Source organism: Hetaerina americana, unplaced genomic scaffold (genome assembly GCF_022747635.1).
Source record: "Hetaerina americana unplaced genomic scaffold, ioHetAmer1.1.p SCAF_5, whole genome shotgun sequence".
Taxonomy (NCBI): Eukaryota; Metazoa; Arthropoda; class Insecta; order Odonata; family Calopterygidae; genus Hetaerina; species Hetaerina americana.
Window position 1 is genome coordinate 45,628,226 of NW_027287095.1, and position 24,148 is coordinate 45,652,373.

Consider the following 24,148-nt stretch of genomic DNA (forward strand, 5'->3'; position numbering starts at 1 on the left):
GTATGTCGAAAACCAATTAAAATATTCCTACAACAATCCTCGTAGTTTTACATTGAACAGTGGCTCTGTAGATATACGGATCCACTATATATATACATCCATATAGGCACATCTAAGGTGAGGCAGCAGAATTTCATCAAGCAATGAGAGTATGACTGCAGATGGCCATTTTACTTCCGTTACACACTAATTGAGATTAACACGAAGATCAACACCCCGCGGATTCTTCAGTTTCATCTGCGGAGAGATGTTGCTGGAACAAAGTTCCAATTAGACCACCTCGAATAACCTCCTTTCCTATGAAAGAATGAAAGGCTGAGGAACCAACAGTAGAGATGGAAAGAGTTCATACAGGAATGCCGACTTGATTTATATCTCTTCCTTCCTTCTTCCTCGCGTGAGGCAGGGCGTGTTACATCCTTCAACTCGATTTTTTCTCACTTTTAAGCGCGTAAACCGAAAGGGAGGGAATGCCGCTCAGCAGCGTTATCAAAAACGCTGACGGCTGCATCCGTTAAAAGGGGTTCAAGGCTCTAACCCAAATAGTAATCGCTCATAATTTACACGTTACGAGACCACATCACATGAAACTGCGAGTACCTTTAAAAAAAAGTGCGATCTAACGTTGGAAAGACCCCATGACCCCTAGGAGGTGCCGAGGGAACGGTGCGCGTGCCACCTGCTGCCATGAGGAAGGCCCCAGCGCTGACGATTGGGCTCCGTTCATACACGAGGGACTGTAGAGGTGATAAAGATGCAAGGCAAAAGTGCGCGCTTCTCCAGTCCAAAGGCACGATAAAATAACAAGGTCGAGCACTGTACAAAACCTCCAAAGAAAACTTAAGATCTAGATGATAAACTAAATGGGTTTATAAACTTGATTTCGCCAGTTTTAGGCTAAGGTAATAGCAATAAATTATATAAATATATATTTTTTCCACACGGCTCACAACTGACTGATGATTTATCGATTACTTCCTGTGTAAAGAATAGAGGCTAAAAATATTCTTATGGTTTAAAACAACGATTTTTCATTGCCTAAAAAACCAATATTGCTAGTAAATATTTTCTGCGTCCAGCAGAGTTTAAAGTGCTGACTAAGTACTCCGCTTGTCATTCCAGTCAAAGTGCTTAGTACATTTGCGTTGAATCAGCCTGAAATATCAAAATGGATATGAGAAGAGTGTTTAGGTATTAATTTACGATTAAAATACGATTTATGATTAAAATAAGAAATGAATATATTCAGTCGTAGAAAACATTAGATATGACTACGGACAGTACATGAGGTAATTCCTATAAGACGTAGATAACATATTTTGTCCTCTGAAAAGTTGAAATTTCTAAATATGAAAGATATTCTTTAAATTCAAGACTATATCATTACAGTATTAGTAATAACTGAGTGTTTTGATTACCCCAACAGAATACGGTTTTGTACAATTTTCGGCTAGGCATTTCAACTCAAGTGTCATAAAGAGAATTGATCAAATAAACGTAAAAAATTTAAAGAAGAGAAAATTTGAACGGTTACACTTGAGTTCTATTTGGAATCATTTTTAAAAACCATTGGTCACCCAAAATTAAAAGGACATATATTAAATTAAGTAAAACTGCTGTTGATAAAATTGTAAGACAAATTCAAATATTCTCTCATGCCAAATGGTTAGAGAGGTTAATACACATCTGAATTAAATTTAGGACATCATACCTATCCCAATAAATATTCGCGAGGATTTGATGTGTATACATATTCACTCCAGCTCTTCGTAAGAACATTACATTCGCACTTTTATACAACTATACGAACAAATCAAAACGCTGTCCCACGACGAGAGGAGTGGAAACCAAATTGTATGAATGCATCACAAATTACACGTAGTTCGTCTGGTGGAACTTGGGGCTCCGCAGGAGTTCCGGAATTCAGCGAAAATTGCAACCGGAGAAATCGCGATGAGAAGCTAAGGGAGGGGGGTGGGAGGGAGCGAGAGGTTGGGGAAAACGCACCCGTTATCATTTTCTTCAAAAGGGACACAACTCCTCCCTTACCCCAACGCCCCTTTCCCTCCTGCTTACCACCGTAACGTCTAATCATATCCTGATGACGTCACGTGGTCATTATCTCTCCGCCCCAAGAATTCGATACTCCTATTGCAATCCCGATCGTGTTGCTGTTTTGAGGTTTCACAGATCATCAAGCAGTGGCGGCTGCGGCCACCGTCCGGCAACGAGACATGCGGCGGCAGCACACTTGTCCCACTTTTCAAATCCGCAATCGAAATCGAACGAACGCACACTCCCTCTCGATGAATTTTGCGCGCTCCGGAGGGAGGATGGAGTGAGGGAAAGAAATATCACGACCACGGGGAGACACGCGGATGAGGAAAAAGAGAGCCACAGAAACACAGAGAGAGAGAGAGGGGGGGGGCTCCCGTCTCCCGTTTCCAATCACGCATCGGAAAACCATTCTTTATGCGAGCCATTACGAACCAAACGTCGGACCGAAAGAAAAAAAACGCACTCCTCCCTCTCCCGCGGATGCGGGAGGGACCCAAATTACTGCGGAAGACGGACTCAATCAAAGGGTTTCCCCAATGCCCTGCCCTTCTAGCCTATCGCTCCCCTCCCCCCCATCCCATTGCCTCTCCCTCCCCTTCCGCTGCTACACCCACTTCCTCCTATTCCACCCTCCCGCTCCCATCCCATCCCTCTGTCTCCCCCTCCACCACGCCCCATCTCGAAGCCGCAAGACGACTGCCCGCAAAAGCCGATCGCGGGAAAATGGGCACAACATAGCCCGCGCAGCAATATAGTCTTTTGTTTTGTGGTTTCGCGGAGATCTTCGCAAAATGAGGAAACGGGGGCGGAGGAAGGGGAAAGAGAGAGTGAGAGAGAGAGGGATGAGGGGGGATAGTATTATTATTATTGGCAATGCGGAATGGAGCAGATATGGAGAGAGTTCGAGAGAGAGACATTGTGGGGTTTCGAAGATTTTCTTTGATTCGCTCGCATGTGTAGCCGGAGCCATAAATGTATTTTTTATTCTTGCCCCACCCCCTTTCTCTGTGGTTCAATGATCCGGGAGATTTACATTGACCATCTATCACGGACGTGATCCGTACTCCCCCCCAGGGCCTTATGGCGGAGCAAGTGCACTCCAGGCTACAGCTGAATGCACTTTTTTCATCCTATCCCCCGAGAATACTGCGCATACCGCGGTTACAGAGTGCTCATTGGTCGGAGAAAATTAATATCGCCGCAAAATATTATGCGGTTTACGCACTTACCCGAGGAGAAAACGCTTAGTCTTAATTTCCATCCGCAAGAGTGTAAAATGTGAGCAAGAGACAAAAAGGTCTTATCTTTTTTTCAAGTTGAGCCGGATATATTTCGATCCCATTTTTCATCATTTTACCAGGTTAATTATTCCACAAAAAGGACCTGCAGATGCATGCGTACTCAACAGAGGGATAAAACTGTTATGAGATGGTTACGGACGAATAGTCACTCACTTGTAAACCCTACCAAAGTACATATAAAAGATAGAGGCAGAATTTGATTGACCCGTTATTTGTATACCAAGTATTTTTTCGGGAAAGATCTAAATTAAGATCGTTATTAAATGTTTCTCCGTTCACGACGAATGTTTACGCTCAACATTTTTAGGAAAGAAACGAGCGAAATAAAATGAAATAAAAGAGAAAGGACGGAAACGAGTTTTGAGAAGTTTCTAGATCGCTATCTCCCAGCCGATTATCCGCCTCTTGAAAAGAATCCGCTGAGGATGCTCGAGTGAGCGGAGACGAGAGGGAGGCCGAGAAAGAGAGAGTGAGGCCCTGCTGTAATGAGAAGCGCTTTAAGACAGCGATAAAGCGAAGAGAAGCGTCGAAGAACCGGTTCAAATATGCCGCGAAAATATTAGCCAGTCCGGCAAAAAACGGAACAATTTCGCGCAAGTCGGCACACAACGCCGATTGAACTTCTTTCTGCATTTTTTTTTTAACCTGCGATTCATGCATTTGTCGAGCGGTTATGTTCAGACTATCGTGGTCACGTATACGCGCCTCCTAATATTGAATCTTCTAAGGGGCAAAAAAATGACAATAAGGGAGTAATTATGCTTAGTTTATTCTCCAAAACATTAACTTGCGTCAGAAAACTATTCGGTGTTACAGTTTTGACAAATTAGCATGGAAAAAATGACAGGCATGATGGCGAAAACAGTAATGTAGGCTTTGCTTTAATGCTTTTTACTGGCTAGATGAATATCATTTGTTTCTCCAGGATTTCCATAAAAAAATGTTTCACCAGAAGTGAATCCTCTTGAAAATCGCAACTGAATACTAAAAAAAACACGTGTTACATAACAATGTATCTGATGATGACAAATATTTTTGATTTTAAAAATATATTCCACTGCCATCCATGTGGCATAATATCATGCTATATACCAAGAAGATGCCAGTTAATATTTAATAGTGAGTTACCGTTGAGAAATCACAATTGTAATATGCTCACATTGTAAAAAAGTAAACATACATTTAAAATGAAAAAGGAGCTAAGCTACATTAAGTACACCATATATCTTTCGTGCATGGATTTACATTTATCATTACATTTTTCCAGAAGCTCAAAGGCCGAGGAGAAACTCGGCAAGTTGAAGATTCAAAGTTCATATGTGAGGCATATTTCGTTAAAATCCACCATTTTCGGAATAACCACTGCTTAAGGTTGATCATGACTGGAAGGCGATTACGGCCATTTCACGGAATCAATGTATCCCTTCTCCTTTCCTTGTGCCCGATCTAGTATATTGCAAATAAGGTTTCACGAATCAGTGCAATTACTCAGGGGATCCGTTGCCTCTCGGATCATTTGCGCTTGCAGAAGGAATTATTTTGGAATTACTGAACGTGTGCATTAGGGAGGAGAGAGACGTAGGATTGGTACTATGATACTCTCATTTGAGAGCTCGGATGACATGCATAGATCAACATTCCTTACAACGGCCAAGTTTCCCTGTACTAAATGTTCTCAACGCAAATGATAAGAAGAGCCCACAAGAACATCATGAAAACTAACGGTTTCGAGGCCATTCGAGACAATCGGCGATAGGGTTTGTTTTTAAATGGAACGACCAGTACCTGGTATCCCTTATTATAGCTTGGCAATCCACTTTTAAGCAAAAATAAATGCTTTCCCATCATAAAAGGACCCATCCCTTAGCTCTCGGAGGATTATCTCTGTACTAGAAGTTCTTAATGAGTCGACCCCTGTTCTCACAAGAACTTGCTAATATATTTTAGGACGTCTATTGCTGAACTTGAGCGAAAAATATTGTACTTAACCTTCACAATTATTTTGGTGACTCACAGGTTTTCTAAAATATTTAAAATATGCTTATGTACAGTATTGTGGGAAAGATTATGAGCCCCCGTTAGATTCTGGGTGGTATCAGAGGTATAAAAATTTTAGAAATTCTCTTATTCATAACTCATTAGGTACTCCTTTTATCCCCTAACTAGGAACTCTTCTCATGGTCTCTATTTCCCTACTCTTCTGTTTTTCTCCCCTTGGGTAAGGATATTCAAGGGAGTGTATAAATTGCTATTACTTCCCTCAGAATTTTCAAATCGCCATTACTTCCCTCAGCATTTTCCTCTTGTTGCAGTGGAGCTATAATATTGAATAAAGGCATAATAATTTTTTTATATATTACGTTAATCCCATTAATTCACAATTAATACATCAGGAGAATGAACATGGCAATAAAAGTCTTCTTGTTGATCAAACAATGACCAGGTCATTTTTACCGCTCGCAAAACTACCCCAATGTTCTTTCTGGAAAAGTGTCTTCTTTATCTCGTAATTCACTCCCACCTAACATTAAAATTAACCGCATTTTCCTATCAATTGTTTATTTCCGACTTTTTACATAAAGAGAAATCAAATAAAACTGCGTGTAATTTACTTTTCAATCATAAATTGTTCTTCCTCTTGGATTAAGATGGAGGGAGTCAGTGTATCCTCCCTCAACCGTCCGCACCCATTCGTTGCAACTGCTTACGATAGTATGTAGGTAGTTGTACCAACTGTCAACTACCTACATACTATCGTAAGCAGTTGCAACGAATGGGTGCGGACGGTTGAGGGAGGATACACTGACTCCCTCCATCTTAATCCAAGAGGAAGAACAATTTATGATTGAAAAATTCCCCTCTTAAACACGTGCCGGAAGACTTTGGCGGCGAGTGCTAACCCGTCGAGGGAAAAAGCCAAGGATTCGCGAGAGGTGGGAAGAGCAAAAGGGACATTAAAACCCGCAGCCAGACTCCTTTAGAGCATCTTCCTCCTCCAAGCCACCCGAGAACAGGAAAATGACCGAGGTGGTGCCGGTGGGTGGGTCGGGTGAGAAGCATTGACGAGAGGCGAGATGGAAACGGATGAAAATCACGCAGAGAGGGGACCACTATGAATGCACCATCAGCCGGATGGAGAACAACGCAATTTTTCGTGGAACGACCACGTAGTATACCACATATTTTAAGCAAGGTGGTCATGAATTTGAAATTTCATGGATAGGGTCAGAAATAAATCAATAGGCACTGATCGAAGATAGTCATAAGCCAATATATTTGTAGATAAGGGAATACCATATGGCTTAGAATAACTTAATATGAATTATTAGCCAATAATTTTTCCATATTATCAAAAATAATTTTTGAGATATTCTGTTTATTGGAAGAAGTAGGAAGTTGGCTCTGTATGGTCGGATTGGGCGTGTAGGCAAACATTATTAGACGGCTAACCCAGCTGAGAAGGCTTATAGAAAGACACCCAGAGAAACCAGAAGGAATTACTGGTTACAGCACCGTATTTTTAGGAAAGGACATGCTTATTTTACTTCTATAATTTCCCCGAAATAGGACTCATTGTATTGCAACGAGAACTTTGACGGTACAAAACGTCCTGATTCCTTATAAACAGCTATCTCAAAATTAATTTAGATTATGTGTTGGAAAAGAAAATACCTAGTTGTTTCACCTAATGATGATTTTGTAAATCGAAAAATAGGTCATGCATAATAATAAAATATATCTGGAAGAACGAAGTACTTTCTTTTCCGATTTGAATCGCTTCCACAAAGTGACCTCAAACCATTCTATCCAGATTATATGTATAGGATATACGATTGTGTTTATATATGTATATATTGGATATATTTCTAGTTAATATATATAAATATATAAATAAATAAATCAATATATATATATATATATTCGTACTTATTTATAATTGAGTGAATATATGTGTGTCTGAGCGTACGCATATACACAAAAAAACGAAGTTAAGAATATAAAAATGTGTTCATATATGCAATAACTTACATTTGGACACACAAAATTTACTATAATAACACCGAGATCAGTCTTGCAATGGGGAACATAACTGACGATTAATGACTTGAGCATGAGGACGAAATCCAAGTATTCAGTGAATATATGGTCATAACAAAACAATAAACAAGTCGAAAAAGAAAATATGCCGAAGATGGTGAACGAAGATGATGAGGGGAGTTAGAAGATACCTTGCGGTTCGAGAAGTGGCCTTAACAAGCCACGGAATTATCTCCCGTTCGAAATCTCCCATTTGCACGTATACGAATGCTAGCCGCACCGTCTCCGGGTTCGTGGACCGGAATAAAACCGCACATAATGCAAACATCCGCTTTATGGGATGATAATCTTGGCGTTAAGGACTAGATGGAGAAATACTTTCACGGATTCAGAACGAACAAAGGATAAGAGTTAGACGGAGAGAAAAAATGTAAAAGATAAAATACATGTGCGAAAAATTACCCCATACAAAATGGTACGATTAAACTAGGAATTTCACGTTTACAGCTCACAGAAACCTGTATCATTCCTTTTGAATAAACGCCAAGTACCGATACGTTGGCGAACTTTCGAGAAAACTACTTTCCTCAACCTGTCTTCTCGCTATCTTTTCTTCTTTCCCTTCTACGGGAAATAGTCAATAGCGACAAACAACGTTCAATCCGAAAGCGAGACTCTAATTAGTGTGGAGAATTGGTGGAGGAAACGAAAGAGAAATCAGTTTACAAAGGGAAAATATTTTTATCTTAGCAATATATTTGGGAAAATATTTTTCGAAGTTTGAAAGAAACTGTGTAAAAAAAATCCGTCAGGAGTCAAGAGAGGTTGACCAGTGATACCTGTAGACGGAAAGAATTTCTCGAAACAGCCATGAAAATCTTTGATGATTCACTTTAAAAATTTTCCCGGCTGAGTCACTGATGCCGTGAATTTAAAGAGATATCTGTGAATGCGCAGATTCCATATTCTTTCAATTCCGGCTACCTAAGGAAAATATTAATAATTTAACTCTTCAAGCGTGGATCACTATGGGAGATTAATGAGTAAATTAAATATCCAACTAGAATAATTATTGCGAAGTAATCATGAATTTAGAAAAGAGAAATTTCGAACTAAACTTTTTTTTCTACCAGACTCGCAAACGGTGCTGATTTGAACTTTTGACCGATAGGTGCTCCATCCATATTTGCCACTGGGCACGATCGCAGTGGAATTTTGAAATGTGCCAAAAGAAGTACGAGGAGATCAACAGGCTTTCGACCGCGGCAATTAGCGAAACGGTGAAATCCTTCACTAAAACCCTCCTTTACGTTTTGTATCAGTCTTTCAGAGCGAGATGACAGAAACAGTGCGAACATTTCCAGCGGTAACCGAGAAAGGCGTAGGGGCAAAATATAGGACTAACCAGACGAACGAGTTTGAGCCGTAACTACATTACTCATATTCCGAAGTTCGACTGGCATACACAGTTTCAGAAAGCTACGGTCTGTTTTAACTACGTCCATAAAACTCGTTATAATATCTCAGTTATGACTTATAACGTGATTGGAATGGGCAATGAATTTTCACTGATAAAATGAACAAGCAATATTTCCTTACAATTATTCACACAGACTAAAATGGGACTTATATTAGAGCGTAACAGGTTTGACAAATTAATACAATTATAGTACCCTTCTAAATTGCCGCAACTATAAAGAAACCATACTCTACAAAGCAAATAACTTTCAAGATACCAAGAAAATTCCGCGCGGGAAGAAGGGATAAAATGTATATTATCACGCAAGTGATACAAGATAAAATAAGGTGCGGATATCCATTCAAGTAGCACAGGTGCTAAACGAATAATTTCACTTAACGTGTGTACTCTTCCATTCACAAAAGGTGGTGGGACAGATATTATATGATGTGTGACTTACGTGAAACTTAATTTCCAAGCTTTCCGGAGCACGTTAGTACTCGTACTGACTTTTACTACGCAGAGATAATAATTTACGAGAAAATGTATTTGCGTTAATCAGCCAGGGTCTTTATAAAACATTTCACAGATCATGATTATGAATATGACAAAAGAGACGGTGTATAGTGTGCAAAAAGGTGGCAGACATTCAGAATCTCATTAAACAAATTGAATATGTTTAAGTAAAAGCAGATCCCGGAATACAAATATAATAATTACAGGAATATATATCGCTGTATAATTAAAATCTTTGTTTTTTTTAAGTTATAAAGACACACTATACTATTTGATAAAATAACAATTTCTGGTGGAATTAGACTCATACAAATAGCACAACATTCAACTTCACTAAAAACATTATTGAGATGTGAGATCAAGATTGATAAAAATTACGTATTTCTGAAAATGAACATACTATCAGGACAGATAGGTAACTCAAGACTTGTTGATTGGAAACAGACTTTCCTTAAACTTCCACTACAAGTTGTAAACTTTCACTAGGACGATAAACAGAAAACATAAACGGTACACTGATTAAACACCACGGCAAACAAATTGTAGCCATAAAATCAATGCAGCACCAATACTTTTAGAAGTGACACAGAGAAACTATCCAAGTCGGGACACGTAACTGAGAATTTCGACTTGCGAAAAGAAGTGTCATTCTTTATTCCTATGATATTTTAACTTTAAAACCTGTCACTAAGAGGCGCATGCACTTTCCTAACTGAATATAGGCACCCAACATTATTTCATCCCAGTAGATCCTTGGAAATATATGATAATGTTTTACAAAAATAAAATTAAAATGAAGGTTTCATCACCTCAAAAACCATAGCAGTAGTTTTTAGAGAAGGCGATCGACAAAACCATGCGGATGAAAATAAAACAACAAATGAACCGGTCCCCGAAACTTGTGGAGATCGTGGGTCAGGGAGGAATGCACGCGATGCAAGTAATTGCTAATTACGGCGAAAGAGATGCTTCTCAAGAGTACAAGGGAGAACATAACCTGGGGCCTAATGGTTCAAAATTGGAGTGCTCCACCACGGCGGTGGGTCGCGAGCAAATCCTACTGCACTCACACTTCCTTATTCGAAAAACCTCCGGGCCTTCGGGCATTTGTTCCCCCTCCATCTCCTACTAATTCTTTGTATCTTCCTTCGCTTTTTTATTCGGAAGAAAACATGCAACGCCTCGTCCGTTTAGAGGATAACTGTCGTCTCGGAAGTGGCGGCAGTTTTGCTAGGGGTGCCCCCAAGTGTACCGTTAGGCTCGCAGGATTCTGTGCAACAGCGGGATGCCCCTCGATCCCCCCCTCCGCACACAAACACGTGGGGTGCTTGAGAGGTGGGCGGAAGGGAGGAGAAGGATGGAATGCATGAACTTAAGTATCAAGGCATCTCGAGGGTTGAAAAATAAGCATTTTAATAAAACAAGCATTAAATTTTTTTTCGCGCGGCCACGATTAAATGGGACGAGAAATTTGACCACCCAATCTACGAAAAATTCTTCCAAGTCGAAGAGCCTTACTCATGCAATTAATTCACTATTAATTCCTTTTAATAAAGAACAAGTTATTCTTTTCAACATGAAGCATTTAATAAAAATATTTGGCGGCTTGAAAGGCCGTCCACCAGTTCCATCAATTTAATAGCTAGGTGTCCAATTTAGAATATTGCTTATACATCGAAAGAAAACTCGTTCAAACTGGAAAACCCGGATAATCAATTAATACATACAGACTAACTGAGATAAATAATTATTACTACTAGTTCATATTTTGGCCCATTTCTGTTTACAAATGCTGGAGACAAATTTAGCATCATTGGATGAGCGTGCTTATGAAAGAGGTAAACGAAAAATTATCATTATACCTGTATTTACATTCAAAAGAGATTTCATTTTAAATATCTACAAAGTGGCCGTGTTGCTGAAAACATTGACAAATTGATAATACTTCTGTTGACATCAAACCAAAATTTAAATAGTTGTAACTGAAAGCCATTGTTCAAGCCTCATAAAAATACCTTTTTGTTACCGATGAAGGCAGAATTGGCGCAGAGCATAAAACCGTGGACGGAGAGAAAAGATTACAATCTTTCGCAAAAAATCTCGACTTGGCTATTTAACATGTAGATGGGTAGATGAGTAATTTACTTTTCACTCACAGTACTTGGAGAGATTCGGGTAACACTTTCACTTTATGGCAGTCTAGAAGAAAAAGAAGACTAATATTTCAGCAAATAACTTACCAGCCAATTGGTTAAGGTGCTTTGCCAAACAAACGGTTAGGTAATTCATTTTAAATTACGACAACGGGAGAAGCATGGAATAGCACTTTCTCACATTCAGACGAGGGAAAAGAGACCACGGGGGAGTGGACACGAGATGGGAGCTAGTTTTTGCCGCAAATTTCGTTTTGCGGAAGAGTCTGTCCAATTTAGTATTCACAATGCGTATAATAAGTAACGTGAAAAATGATTATTTTCGCGAGAATATTTTTTGCGCGGCGATGACTTATATGCGACACGACGCGCTCCGTTAGTCTTTGGGGTGTTAGCGATACGAAGGCAGCCTAATAGAAAAAGAGTAAGCAGAAAAATATACGAGAGAAGACATTTCGACATAACTGAGGGCGTAAAGTGAAAATACGAACCACACACCGAATCCGCTCGTGAATTCCTTCTCCTTTCTCTTTGAGTCATTTCCTCCGAAAAACCTTTAAGACCTATTATTTGCGGCAATTATTCATCAAATTTCAATATTGCCGGCGGAAACTCACAGCTAGTGTCAATAAACTCAAACAAATACTCTACACGTTACGGCACAAGGAAGACTTCGCCCTTTTTAATGTCAGGTTTGGTTTTAATTTTTTAACTAGTACTTTTAGTACTCATTTGTTCACATTTTTTTCTTACAAGCAGTGGTTATAATCACATTGTTTAAGTTTTAGCTGGTATATGCACGACACCTCTTGCTGACACCGGCGCTCTCCGTCCAGCACCCCAAAGCTCTACCGATAGTCGCCACACATGGCTCATTACACGGGTAAGAGAGAAAAAATGTGATTTGGGCAATGACTATTGATATTGAGGTCGATTCGAAAATAAAAGCTCCCAAAAATAAATGAAAACGAGATGGAAGCCACAGTAGAGGGCAATTAATTCAAATTACGTAAATCGAGGATAGTACTGGTGGTTCGTGTGGCGGAGAAGTTTGCTTCGACCATTAATTACCTAGGGAGCAGTTCTAACGGGGCGAAAGAAACGCGCAAGTTCTAAGCAGGTTAGTTCCTAGAGAGAGAGCGGAAGGATCTGGAAAGGCTTGGCACTGCGGCGAAGAGACGAGAGATAACGCGTAGGCGAGAAAAATATATAAAAAATCAGATATGATGGAAACAGGACAGATATAAAATGCACAAGGAAAAGTAAAAAGAGAAATAAAAGAGGAGATGTGGGCTTAAGAATGACAGCCATGGAAGGAAATTAAAATATAAATGACGGAGAAAAATGACAAGGGAGGATTAATTACGAAGAGCAGCTACTACTAGGTGAAATTCAAACGATTGGGTTTCATTACTCGACCAACTCTGAGAGAACAGTGAAACCATGACTGTAGAATGGGAAGAACACTAATGACAAACATGTTTTAGCAAAATAAAATAATTGCAAAAGAGTCGACCCTTGGATAGATAGTTCACTCTTTCATGGCATCCTCCATTGTGTTGCTGTATGTTAGTCCTAAGATATTATATGTATAAATTTTATTGCTATTTATGTATGATTCGTGTAATTTATCTGAAAGTTTAATATTTTAAATGTAAGACGAGGGGTCGGGAGGTAGAAAAGGCGGCATAGTCTCAACCTCGCCCCAAAATAAAGATGACTATCTATCTATCTACTTCTTAGGCCTCACGTACATCAAGAGGAGCAATCATTAAAAAAATGTAGAGTAAATTTCGCTAAAAATTTTAACTTGGAATATTTCATCATTTGTTGAGTCTGGCGATATATCGGAAATCAAGTTAATACTAGTATAACTACCTCATTTTATTTGAAAAGGTGATTACGACTGGTAATTTTAGAGCAAAGATTAATAGTTCTGATATCCTTAATAGCGAAATATGTGTTGTTATGTGAGGATAGCAATGCAACTTTAGTTTTCCAAATATACATATGCATTTAGAGACTTCGGTTTGCAAGTTATATGTATTTGAATATTCTGAAAAAAGTAATCAAAGATAAGTAGCTTATTGGGATAACGCCATGGGTAGATCGGGTGTTTTTGAGTGGCAAAAGTTGTTTCGGGAGGGTAGAGATGTTGCAGAAGCCGAGCGTTCAGGACGCCTTTCGGCCTAAAAAAAAGACAAAAATCTTGCAAGAGCAAAGCTTTTGTTGGACTAATCGCTGATTAAGTGTTGGCATGGTTTTTGATGAACTTGGTATCCATAAACGTGATGTAAATCTACTTGTGAGCGAAAACATGGGCATGAGAAAGATGTGTTCGAAATTGGTGCCACGAGTGCTCCCAGACGAACAAAAGGAAACTCGCGCGCGGATGGACTATTGGGACTGACATTATATCATTTATAAATCCGTAATACAAGGAAAATACAAGAAAGATATAGTTACCCACATTTTACGGATATTATGTGTGTAGTGAAACAGATTTTAGATAGTAATTAAAAAAAAAGACAGAACATGAAAAAGAAAAAATAATACATTTGGGAAAAGAAAAATCCAAATATCTTTCAGTATTAAGAAGACTCTAATAAGAAGATAGTATTAAGAAGAAAATGAGTTCATTGGCCAACACTTGGATGAGCTTCAATGGAAGGACGAGCAAGCAATAAAATACCATACAGAGTGGCCAATTACGACGCCTTTAGTGAAAGTTATAAACCATTAAGGAAGATTACTCTTCTTCTCCCCTGATATGTGATAAACGTACCTGGAAAGGAAATAACTCCGCAGTCTGGTGACTATTATTTAGTTAATTGGGATCATCCGAAAGGGAAGGTATAAAAAGTAAAATCTTGCGTAGAAAAGCGTAAATATTTGCACAAAATGATGAGTCAGTCAATGATATAAGCTTAATATGAGGAAAGCTTCGTTACGTCATATGAATGGATACTATGCATAAAACATGACTAAAACTTTCAATTAATTTGATCTCTGTTAGGTAAAGGCAACCATTAGTTCACCATCGGTTTGTCGAGATTACCAGATGGGCAGATGACTAAATCAATGACATTCCTATTTTTTAGGAGAAAAAACTTTAATTTATGTCTTTGATCGAGAATGCGATACCTGAATCACTGAAAAATTATGAATTTTATGGAATGCATTCACAAATGGAACAATCTCTGGCAGTGATGAGCCTAAGCGATATGACCTAAAGCTACGAAAAAATTCCTAATAAGATAAATCATGCCCTCTGTGGCTTCTATAGACTTCAGCACTCACCAAAGTCCTTCAATTGTGGTTTTTAGACACAAGCCTTTCAGCTAAGGACGGTTTTCTCGCACTTTTACTAATTTAATATCCTCTACAGAGAAAATAGGGGAAATTGGGAAGAGGAAGAGAGAAGATGGAGGAAGAAGAAGATCCCGGGAGGGACAAGAGTATTCTGTGATAACACGCGATGTGATATGATCCTTCTTTCCATATGGCATCCCGGATAATTTACTCGCGGGGTCCATTTACTGGAGTGGATTCCCCGGTGACAGTTTCCCACCGTCTCTGATCTGCGCAACCACGCAGTGGATAAGTCAATAATTTAACGCTCCGCCTCCATTTGCTCAATATGACGAGACGTAGGATGAGCGCCTGGTTTGTGAGAGGGCGAGCAATAAGCCAAAGGAGAAGTAGGGTAGAAGACGGGAGTAGTAGGAGATAATCTAAGGATGGTGGAATCATGGAGAAAATTGCGAAAGGAATTAATGGGGAGAAAGGGAGTCACCACCTTAATTCCATCTCTCCGTTGTTTACGTACTATCACTTAACGAACAGAGATTCTTGAGATAACATTCTACTCCTTAATCATAAACTTTTCCGAGCTGTTGCATCGTATATAGAATTCAAACACACTATAGAGTGGCGGAATAATTTATATGCACTAGAAATGTGGCTTATAACGAGGGGACGTGAAATTGAACTATTTCACTAAGGTAAACACATTATGCTATGTTTTCTGCTTCAGCCAATTGCCCTTCTCAGTTAATGGAAATTCCAATTTTGTGTGTGACGCTGTGGTCGAAATAATTCAAACTATGTTTCTCTTCGGAAACAAAATAATGAAGTATCATTCCTGAAAATGAGATCATTACAAGTTGACTATGACAATAAAAGTAACTTTTTCTTGTGAAAATCTTTCTAAGTCAACAAAATCGGGGAATCGTGGTTTTCTTTATTTTTTTTCCTGCATAGTCTTTGTCCATTTATAGAGATAGGGCTAGGAAACTATTCTAAAGAATTCGATTACCAATGCCTTAAAAAAAGTTTTAAAAACCATCGTTCTGTAAGTCATTATTAATTAATTGTAATGGTAATGATGGCGTTTCTGTATTTAATGCTATGTAAATACAGAAATAATTATGGTGACTTCCAAAATGTGTCGCTAGTAGATTTACTCAATCCAAATTTGTACCATTTGAACCTTATTCCCACTTAAAAAAAGTATTTGACTCGTTGACAATCCCCACGTTAATTAAATACGCTTTGTGAAATAAATAATATGGATAGGTTTGAACCATTTGAAGTATGAGAGAAATGTATAGAATTCACACCAATTCAAAAACTACATTCTTCTCATCAGACTACATCGATGATAACAATTTCCATAGAGATATTCAGCAAAAGGTATGGATGCAAACGCCGATAGAAGTATAATTTCCTCGTTTTTCATTCTCTGTGCTGTCGTACTCTACCAGAAAATCCAGGAACAAAGCTGACTTACAAAGGTGCTACACATTTCATGCACCACTCAACGTTTTTGAAACCTGTAAACTTACTGTCAGTGGAAATCGCAAAAAAAGTTAATTGGACGAGGCCAAGCACGAAACGAAAAAGAAACACAATCGCGACATTTTAGCTTTCAAAATTGAAGCGGCTATTCGTTGGATAGACGAGTAGAAAGTTGAGCCTTATACGGTGTTGCTCCCATCACTGACGAAGAGTAAGTGTTTGATACTGCGGATGGTTGACAGAAAAGGCATGGAGGAGATGGACATTAAGGAAGGGAAGGAGAGAAAGCGGCAAAGGTCGTGCGTGGAAGAGGCGGGCTCACGCACTCCACCCACTAGTACCCACCGCTCTCTCCGCCCCGTATCTCGGACACCGCCCGATCATCGCGATCAGGACACAGCGGGGTTCCAAAGGTTGAGACCCTCTTGTTGGGGCCCCTTGAGTTTTTCCCAGTCAGACCTCTCCGCTGCCTCCCGCTGTCAAGGGGACTGAGTTATTGGAAACCAATGACCACTTGCCTTTTCCCCACACGTGACGTCACTTATCGCAACGAAAGTTATTAATCTTTAGCATTCGACTTTTCTCTAGGTCAAACGGGCGCAAATTTCTCTTTTCCCGGCGGGAAGAACACCTATTATTTTCGCTCACTGATGCTCTAGCTAAAAACTCATATCTTAACGATTCATTAAAGGCAAAACTGAAATTAGGCAAGTCAACATTCCGATGGGTGTTTTTAAATGATTTTGAAATTGGTAGCTTTAATTCGATGTTACTCTATCATTTCTTGGGGGAAGCACAAATGATATACGCATCCATTATGTTTATGTCCTGAAAAAAATCTACGGCAGGCCATGTAATTATAGATATTTTATTGAGTTGATAAACTGTCGAACTAATTGGTCATGAAATAGATGTGATTTCTCATTTTCTAGTGTAAATTGAACAATATTTATAATGAGGCGGACACTATTAAACGACAGGTGATGTGTATCGAGTAAGTAGAACCTTCAGAAGCAAATTAGCTTTGAATTTCGCATTACCCTGGACAACTTTCAAGCCCGGATGGACCCGTAAAATAAGTGTTGCTTGAATTTTCACTGGGACATCTTACCTTTTTAATAGATACCTCCTTAATGTATACTGGTATATACTTAAACATTTTTTTTCATACAATCGGTAACCAAATTCACGGTCGTTACAGTGCGCACGCCCTTTTCCAATTTCATTTGATGTCTTTGAATACTTGAAAGGAAGAACGAAAATGGACTTTCGAATCAGAGACGAACCTTCCTGGGAAAAATTAACTTCTTTCTTCCACAGCATCTTGCGGAGAGGATTTTCTCTTTTTTTATTTCATTCCTGAAAACAGCCCATTCGTTTTTCTCCTGGTAAAGGGTGTGGTTCTTTCGTGAGCCAAATGGAAATTGCATACTGGCCCGTCAGTCGGCCGGCGCACATCTGCCAGAGTCGAGGGATGGGAGTCAGTTCCCACGGCCTACTCTGAAACGGTGGCCCAAATCACTTATCGCCGATTCATTCATCCTGCTCCGGAGAGTCACTGATCTCCTTGCCCACGCCTCGCCAGTTTATTTACCCTTCTCTTGCATCCGCTTCCTCTCAGACTCCCCGATACCATTCCCACCGTGAACAGATTACCCTGCAAGTTTCGGCAGGTAATTTTTACTACCAACAGTGCAGTCCAAATGACCTCAATAAAAAAACGGTCGGCAGATATACGTGTGTACAAACTTTATGCGTTTCTACACGCCTGACTGGCTCGACGTATTCAGTTCTACGGGCATTCTACAGTGGATTAGTTTTGTATTAATTACTAATTGGGATTATATCTTTTATGAATTATCAACATCAATAAAAATATTTTATCAACAATCAATAAAAACTTTACTCAAACAAATAATAGAATTTAAATATTTGTTAGGATAATGCTTTTGCAGTGTGTTAAACTTGCATGCGATTACTGAATGGAAAATCATTCTTTTGGTGAAAAAATAGGTCACTTGAAGATTTCAAGGAAAACCTTTTGAGGTCCCTTGAAGGCGTTTCGACCATTTTACGAGGATGCCGGTCCATGAGTTAACAATTTGTGCATGGAAATGTTTTTATACAGATGGATATATTCAATATTTTTCATTTGCCATTAGAAGAGAACTAATAAATGTAATTAAAAACCGCCATCGCCGTTTACTTCAGGTGTTTTTCTATTTTATGGGTATACAATCATATATCATTCAAGTTTCAGGCTTTTTTAATGAACTGAAATGAAATAGGTTCAATATTTTCTCGAACACTACATTTCATCGTTCCCGAAAAAACTTATCATTTAGAAAACATTTTGATTCACTTGACTGGATAACAACACTTAAATTTAGCCTGCAACTGACTTGCGTGTATGGCGTTCAGGGATGTATACATTTCTAAAACTTATAATTCGGAAGAATAACCGTAAGAACTGAAATTTCATCTTAAGTTAAAGACATTTCTAACCACAATGAACCTCTTCCAAAAACACTCACTACCTAAATAATTACTTGAAGAATAACTACTAATAAAAATTAAGGTAATAACAGCAGCATGAAGGTGATATTAAGAAATTTCGTACAACTGACTCATTCAAAGTTTTAGTGCATTTAGTGTTGTGATATTTCATCCCCATCTTACCCTGTGAGTACGAGGGCTTGAGGCAGTGCGCTGGCATGTGGGCGTATGTAGAAATGAATTATGCACATAAGAAATAGCAAGTTCAATGATTGAGCTCCACATGGTATCGTTTTAAATAAACCAAGAACATTTATGTGTCTTATCGGAGAGACATGCAATGTCCCTTTCAGCGTTTCATTGGAGATTCCATCTTGCCTACATAATTTCGGAATGAAAAAAACGCCTGCAAACGCCGAACGCACCGCAAAGTCACTAGTAGCCATAGTGGCGCACTCCTTGGAATTTTCTCTTACAACCGATCTCGTTCCAGCTTTACATCTTCCCCTGAGAACATAGCCGGATCCCACGGAGAAGAAGAAGAGGCGTGGAGAGAGATAGGGGCCGGGAAAGTGTCAGTAAGAAGGATACTCACCTCCTGAGCACTCCTCCAAGCAGAGAGGCGTTGAGGCACTCCGGCGGGGAGAGCCTTCGCTGGACCTCTCCCACGGTCACCTTGTACTTGGACGTGGACGACAGAAGCGAGAGCCGCCCGGGAACACTGCAGAACACGTCGGTAGTGGTAGAAGATCCTCCTCCGCCGCCTCCCCCTCCTCCTCCTCCACCACCCACGCCTCCAAGGAGCATGTCCTTCTGGTCGTGACGTGGCTTCATGCCTAAAACAGAAGGGAAGGCGGGGAACTCATTAGACGGTGGGAGGCATGCTAGGCAGTCTTACGACCTCAAAAGAGCCGCGCTGCTCTTTTAAGGCGAGCAACCGTGGGTTACGATGGATACTTAAGGTGCTTTATTATTCTCCTTGGAGGAAGTGACAATCGAATAGTCTTTCCGATCGCAAATGAGAACGGTTTAGCGTCATCCTCATCCTTTCGCCTTAGTTTTAAATTAAACAATCGAGATGGCATTCTGGATGAGAAAGGCTGGAATAGCGCTGAAAACATTTTTAATTGTTAAGATCTCAACGTCACCAGGATATGATTTCGCTTTCATGACAAATCGTTATCTTCAAGGCTACTATAAATATCAGAAAATCCAAAAACCCTGAACTGACTAATCTTGCAATAACTGAACATGAATAGCTTTACAATTAAGCGTAGTTTAGAATGGCACCTCGTTGACTGACAATCGATGCATAACGCGAAACACGAAAGACTGACTCATTGGTAATTCATCGAAGGAATGTGAGATCACAGAAAAACTTCTCTAAATTACCTTGCAGTCCTCATACATTTAATAAAATAAATAATGGTGAATACATTTAAGCCTTAGAAAGCGCAGACATTTTTTCGATACAGAACCTATGATTTACATTAGTTTTTCAATGATGAATTAAGTACCTGGACAAATTTCTTTGGCGAAATTTACTGTATCATTACTTTTCATAAAAAAATTCAAAGTACTTACGCATCAGGGAATAAATAGTTTTCTGTGACGTGCATGGTATTTAGAATATTATTAATGCATTAACATAGAAAAGTATCCAGAATCTCCTACCCTTCATATGCTAACTGATGTGAATCTGAAATAATGACTTGTAAAGTTTCTTTCATTAGTAATTTGATCATAGGGATAAATTGACGGAGGGAAAGACTCGTGAGAAGGAATGAAACTCCCAGTACACCTTAATACTAGTTTGGAAACTAATAAATATTTAATTTCTAATTGTAGACCCGACATCGTGATAAATTACTTTAACTAAAAAAATCATAGCTAGTTATAATCCAAAATATGCATGGTAATTCAGGGTAAAATTGATTTATTGAATATATAACAAAGAAAATTTGCGAACAATGAGAGAAAAAGAAGATTTAATTGAAATAAAATGATGACACACGTTTAAAAAGCGACAGCTAATTCAAGATATTTCCAGAAGACAAAATAATCCGAAAAGATCTGCCCCATTAAATTATCCGGAAAGTATAATCCTGCACGACAAAATGAGGAAGAAAATAGATTTCCTAAATATTTATTATTGTTCCTAGCTAACTGCTTCCGTATTACCCAGCATAAAGTAGGTTTTGGATGTACACAGACTGAACAGCAATACATTTCCTTGCCTCTGCAAACAAAAACCAACCTGACCTCCGACACTACAATAAACCCTTCTCCATTTTTGCATACTTACTCCCTCCTTGATCCCTCCTTACTCCTTCCAACATGCCTATCATATTCCCACTCCTTCCTCACTTGATTTACGTTGCCCCCTCTATCAGTCTGTCTTCATTCCATTGACAGTCAAAATGTTCTGAATCCAGTTTTCCTGTCTCCTTTGGATTTCTCCCATGTTGTTAGAAAAAATTACGTTCAGTCCAGTTAATTAATTCACGTTCAGTCCTGACAATCTTACGCATATCGTAATTGAGATGCAACCCACGGAGATGTAATTTACTGAATAGCTAAAAATAACTATAAAAATTAAAATGCATAAGCATTTACTAACTAGATGCCAAAAACTCCACTATATAGTCTAACAGGTCCCATTTATTTTCTGTTTAGAGCAGTGCTTAACCACAGTGCTATTAGAACAAATTGTTATTCTACACCTTCGTCCAGTAATAATGTCTCATTGCAGAATCTTGAACTTAATCTATATTCTGAAAACAAACTCTAAACCTCATGTTGTAAAGTATGAGTAATAAAGTTTTGAGATCTTCTAGATAACGTCGAAAGTACAGCTCTACACTAGAGAGAAGTAAGATGTCAATATTTCCTAAAAAAAAACCTATGCAAAGGGAGTTGCATTGCCAGTCCTCCTCACTACTCTTCTCTCCTGGCAAAAGAGCTTAGTTGAGCCGAGTAGGAAGAATAATCCAAATAATGATCTCTTTTCACCATCTCCCGATAAACAAAAGCAGCGTCTGATTCCTATCCCCCCCCCATCTCCGAAGTCCATGCCATTCTTTCCAACTCCTCCCCACCTCATCCTCCACGGAATCCCACCCTCCATCTTGTCCTTCAATAAACGCGTGTTTAATTAAAACGTTACGCACGCCATTCCCCTCTTCCCTACTGCAACCCATTCCGCTCGTCAATCCCTTACCCAATGACCCCCGCTCCATGCTCACTAACGTTCCTTCCCCCGTCCCGGTGCCACAACCACCTCACCCTTCCTCTCCACTTCCATCTCCCTCCCTCCCATCAGCCCCAATTTCAAACCCTGCCGCCCTCTCCAAAAGACCCCTGCCTCCCCCTTTTCCCCTCCCTCTCTCCTTCCCCTCTATCCCACCCCTCCCCTCCCCTCCGACCATCCTAAGTATTCCAAACATCCTGGACTTATCCCAGAGAGGAATGCATGAACCGCCAACGCTTCACCCTCTTCCTTCCTCTTCTCCCTCCCTCTAGGAGAGGAAGAAAAAAATATTTTTATATACAAGAGAAACCTCCGCCTTCTCTTCTCTTCTCCGCTATCCCTATCTCAAACCATACTTCCCCTCCCTCCCCACCCACAATTTATCCTTTCTTCCGCTCCACTTTCTCCTCATCCCCCCACAGCCCTTCAACCACCCGATATCCGCTCATCCCACGAATACATTTTCACCAGAACAATGAACCTACCTCCCAGAACTGAACCTATTCATAGTCAGTTTCGTATAATGTTGACGAATGTTTTCATATTAGCTGCGAGGAGCATTTCTATAAACAAAAGAGAAATACGAAAACAATTGGAAAAAATGACAAATGGGACGACAGTTTGATATTATTCTGAACCCAATATTGGCTAATCCAGAAGAAACAACCCATTGGCATAGAGCAAATAAACTTATTACTGAGTTATATTACAGAAGATCTTCCAGTACATCCTGCAAGGGACTTGTACGTGCAAATTGACAGGTAACATAAAACCTACTGCATCCTCCTGTATCTTTGGTAACAATCACTGACGCTAATCTCACCGAACACACGTCGAAAGTTTATAAGTTGACATGCGAGATTATAAAAAAGATATTGCATAGGAACACTTTTCTCTTCTAAAGCTTAATTCTCTAAGAATTCAAACACCTGTGTCAGCATTTTTGACGAGAACGATTCCAACTCTCGAATTTTATTTAGCTGTCTTAACATATTCTTCAGTGACTTTTGACTACGGAGATGGAGAATTTAAATTACGTCTTCAATTCTTGAAAACCTACCAGGATCCAATATGTAAGAAAATGTAGCGAGCAAAATAAGAGGCCGTTATTAGTCTGCCAAAAATGTACACCGAATTACATGAATTCAATAATAAGAAAAAGATTCCGCACGGTAGTGCGTTCGCTGCTTAGAAAACCGCTATCGGAAAGTTGGGACCCTCGTTCCACACAAATATTCCGTTCTTCCTCCCATACCAAGCGATCCCCTTCTTATTAAGTCCCGAAGTAAAAATAAAATGAGGGAAGGAATGGTAATTTTCAATATCGAGCTCCTATGGTCAGGGAGCGATTTTGCTGGACAAAAATCCTCCCCATCGCTGAGCTCACTCTTCTCCTTCCCGAGTGTTGCGGAATGCTCCTCCGAAAAATGGAATTCGAAAGCGGAGGGGGGGGGGAGGAGGAGAGAACCGAGTAGGGCGAGACTGGAAATCCGGGGGAAGTATATGTGGGAGGTAGGAATTAAAGTATGAAAGGGTGGAAATTAGGTGGCGTGGTGAGTACACAACAGCAAGTTGAAAATAACTGAGGCACCATGCGGTGGGGAAAACAGAGCATTAAGGAAATATGGATGGGAAAAGTAACCACCAACTTCAAGCAAAGATTTCGATTTTGAAATTAATTTTTGAGAGATCAAACTCTCATATTTAAGATTCCCTAAGTTAAAAAGTCCAAATGTCTTTTTTTTTTAATGGAGTTTATGTAACTGTAACTCACTATTTGATAAAGCCGAAAAAACTCCCAAAATACTTTAAGGTAGAAATATTTTTCTCAATGGTGAGTGATACCACTTCTCAAAAAGTGAATGAAATTTGCAGAGGTATATTTAAAAAAAGGATTTCCCGATCTAATTACCTGAATAATGCTATCTCAGTCAGCCAAGTTGCGTACTGAGAATATGCCCAGACACATCTATCTAACTTCGCAGATCTTACGCTTAGGAATCACAAGATATTCTGCAATAAATAACTAAGCATCGGGCATTAACCCAATGAATTAATTATACCACAAACAAATGGC

The 24,148-nt window shown here is 39.4% G+C and overlaps 1 protein-coding gene across 1 annotated transcript in view; it reads right to left on the reverse strand.

Moving 5' to 3' along the window:
- Positions 1-19,655, reverse strand: part of TfAP-2 (transcription factor AP-2) — a 113,614-nt gene extending 93,959 nt beyond the window's left edge. The window contains exon 1 of the mRNA XM_071591896.1: positions 19,417-19,655. Within this exon, the coding sequence (XP_071447997.1) occupies positions 19,417-19,655 (239 nt within the window). The remainder of the gene's footprint in view (positions 1-19,416) is intronic.
- Positions 19,656-24,148: the final 4,493 nt, after the last annotated feature.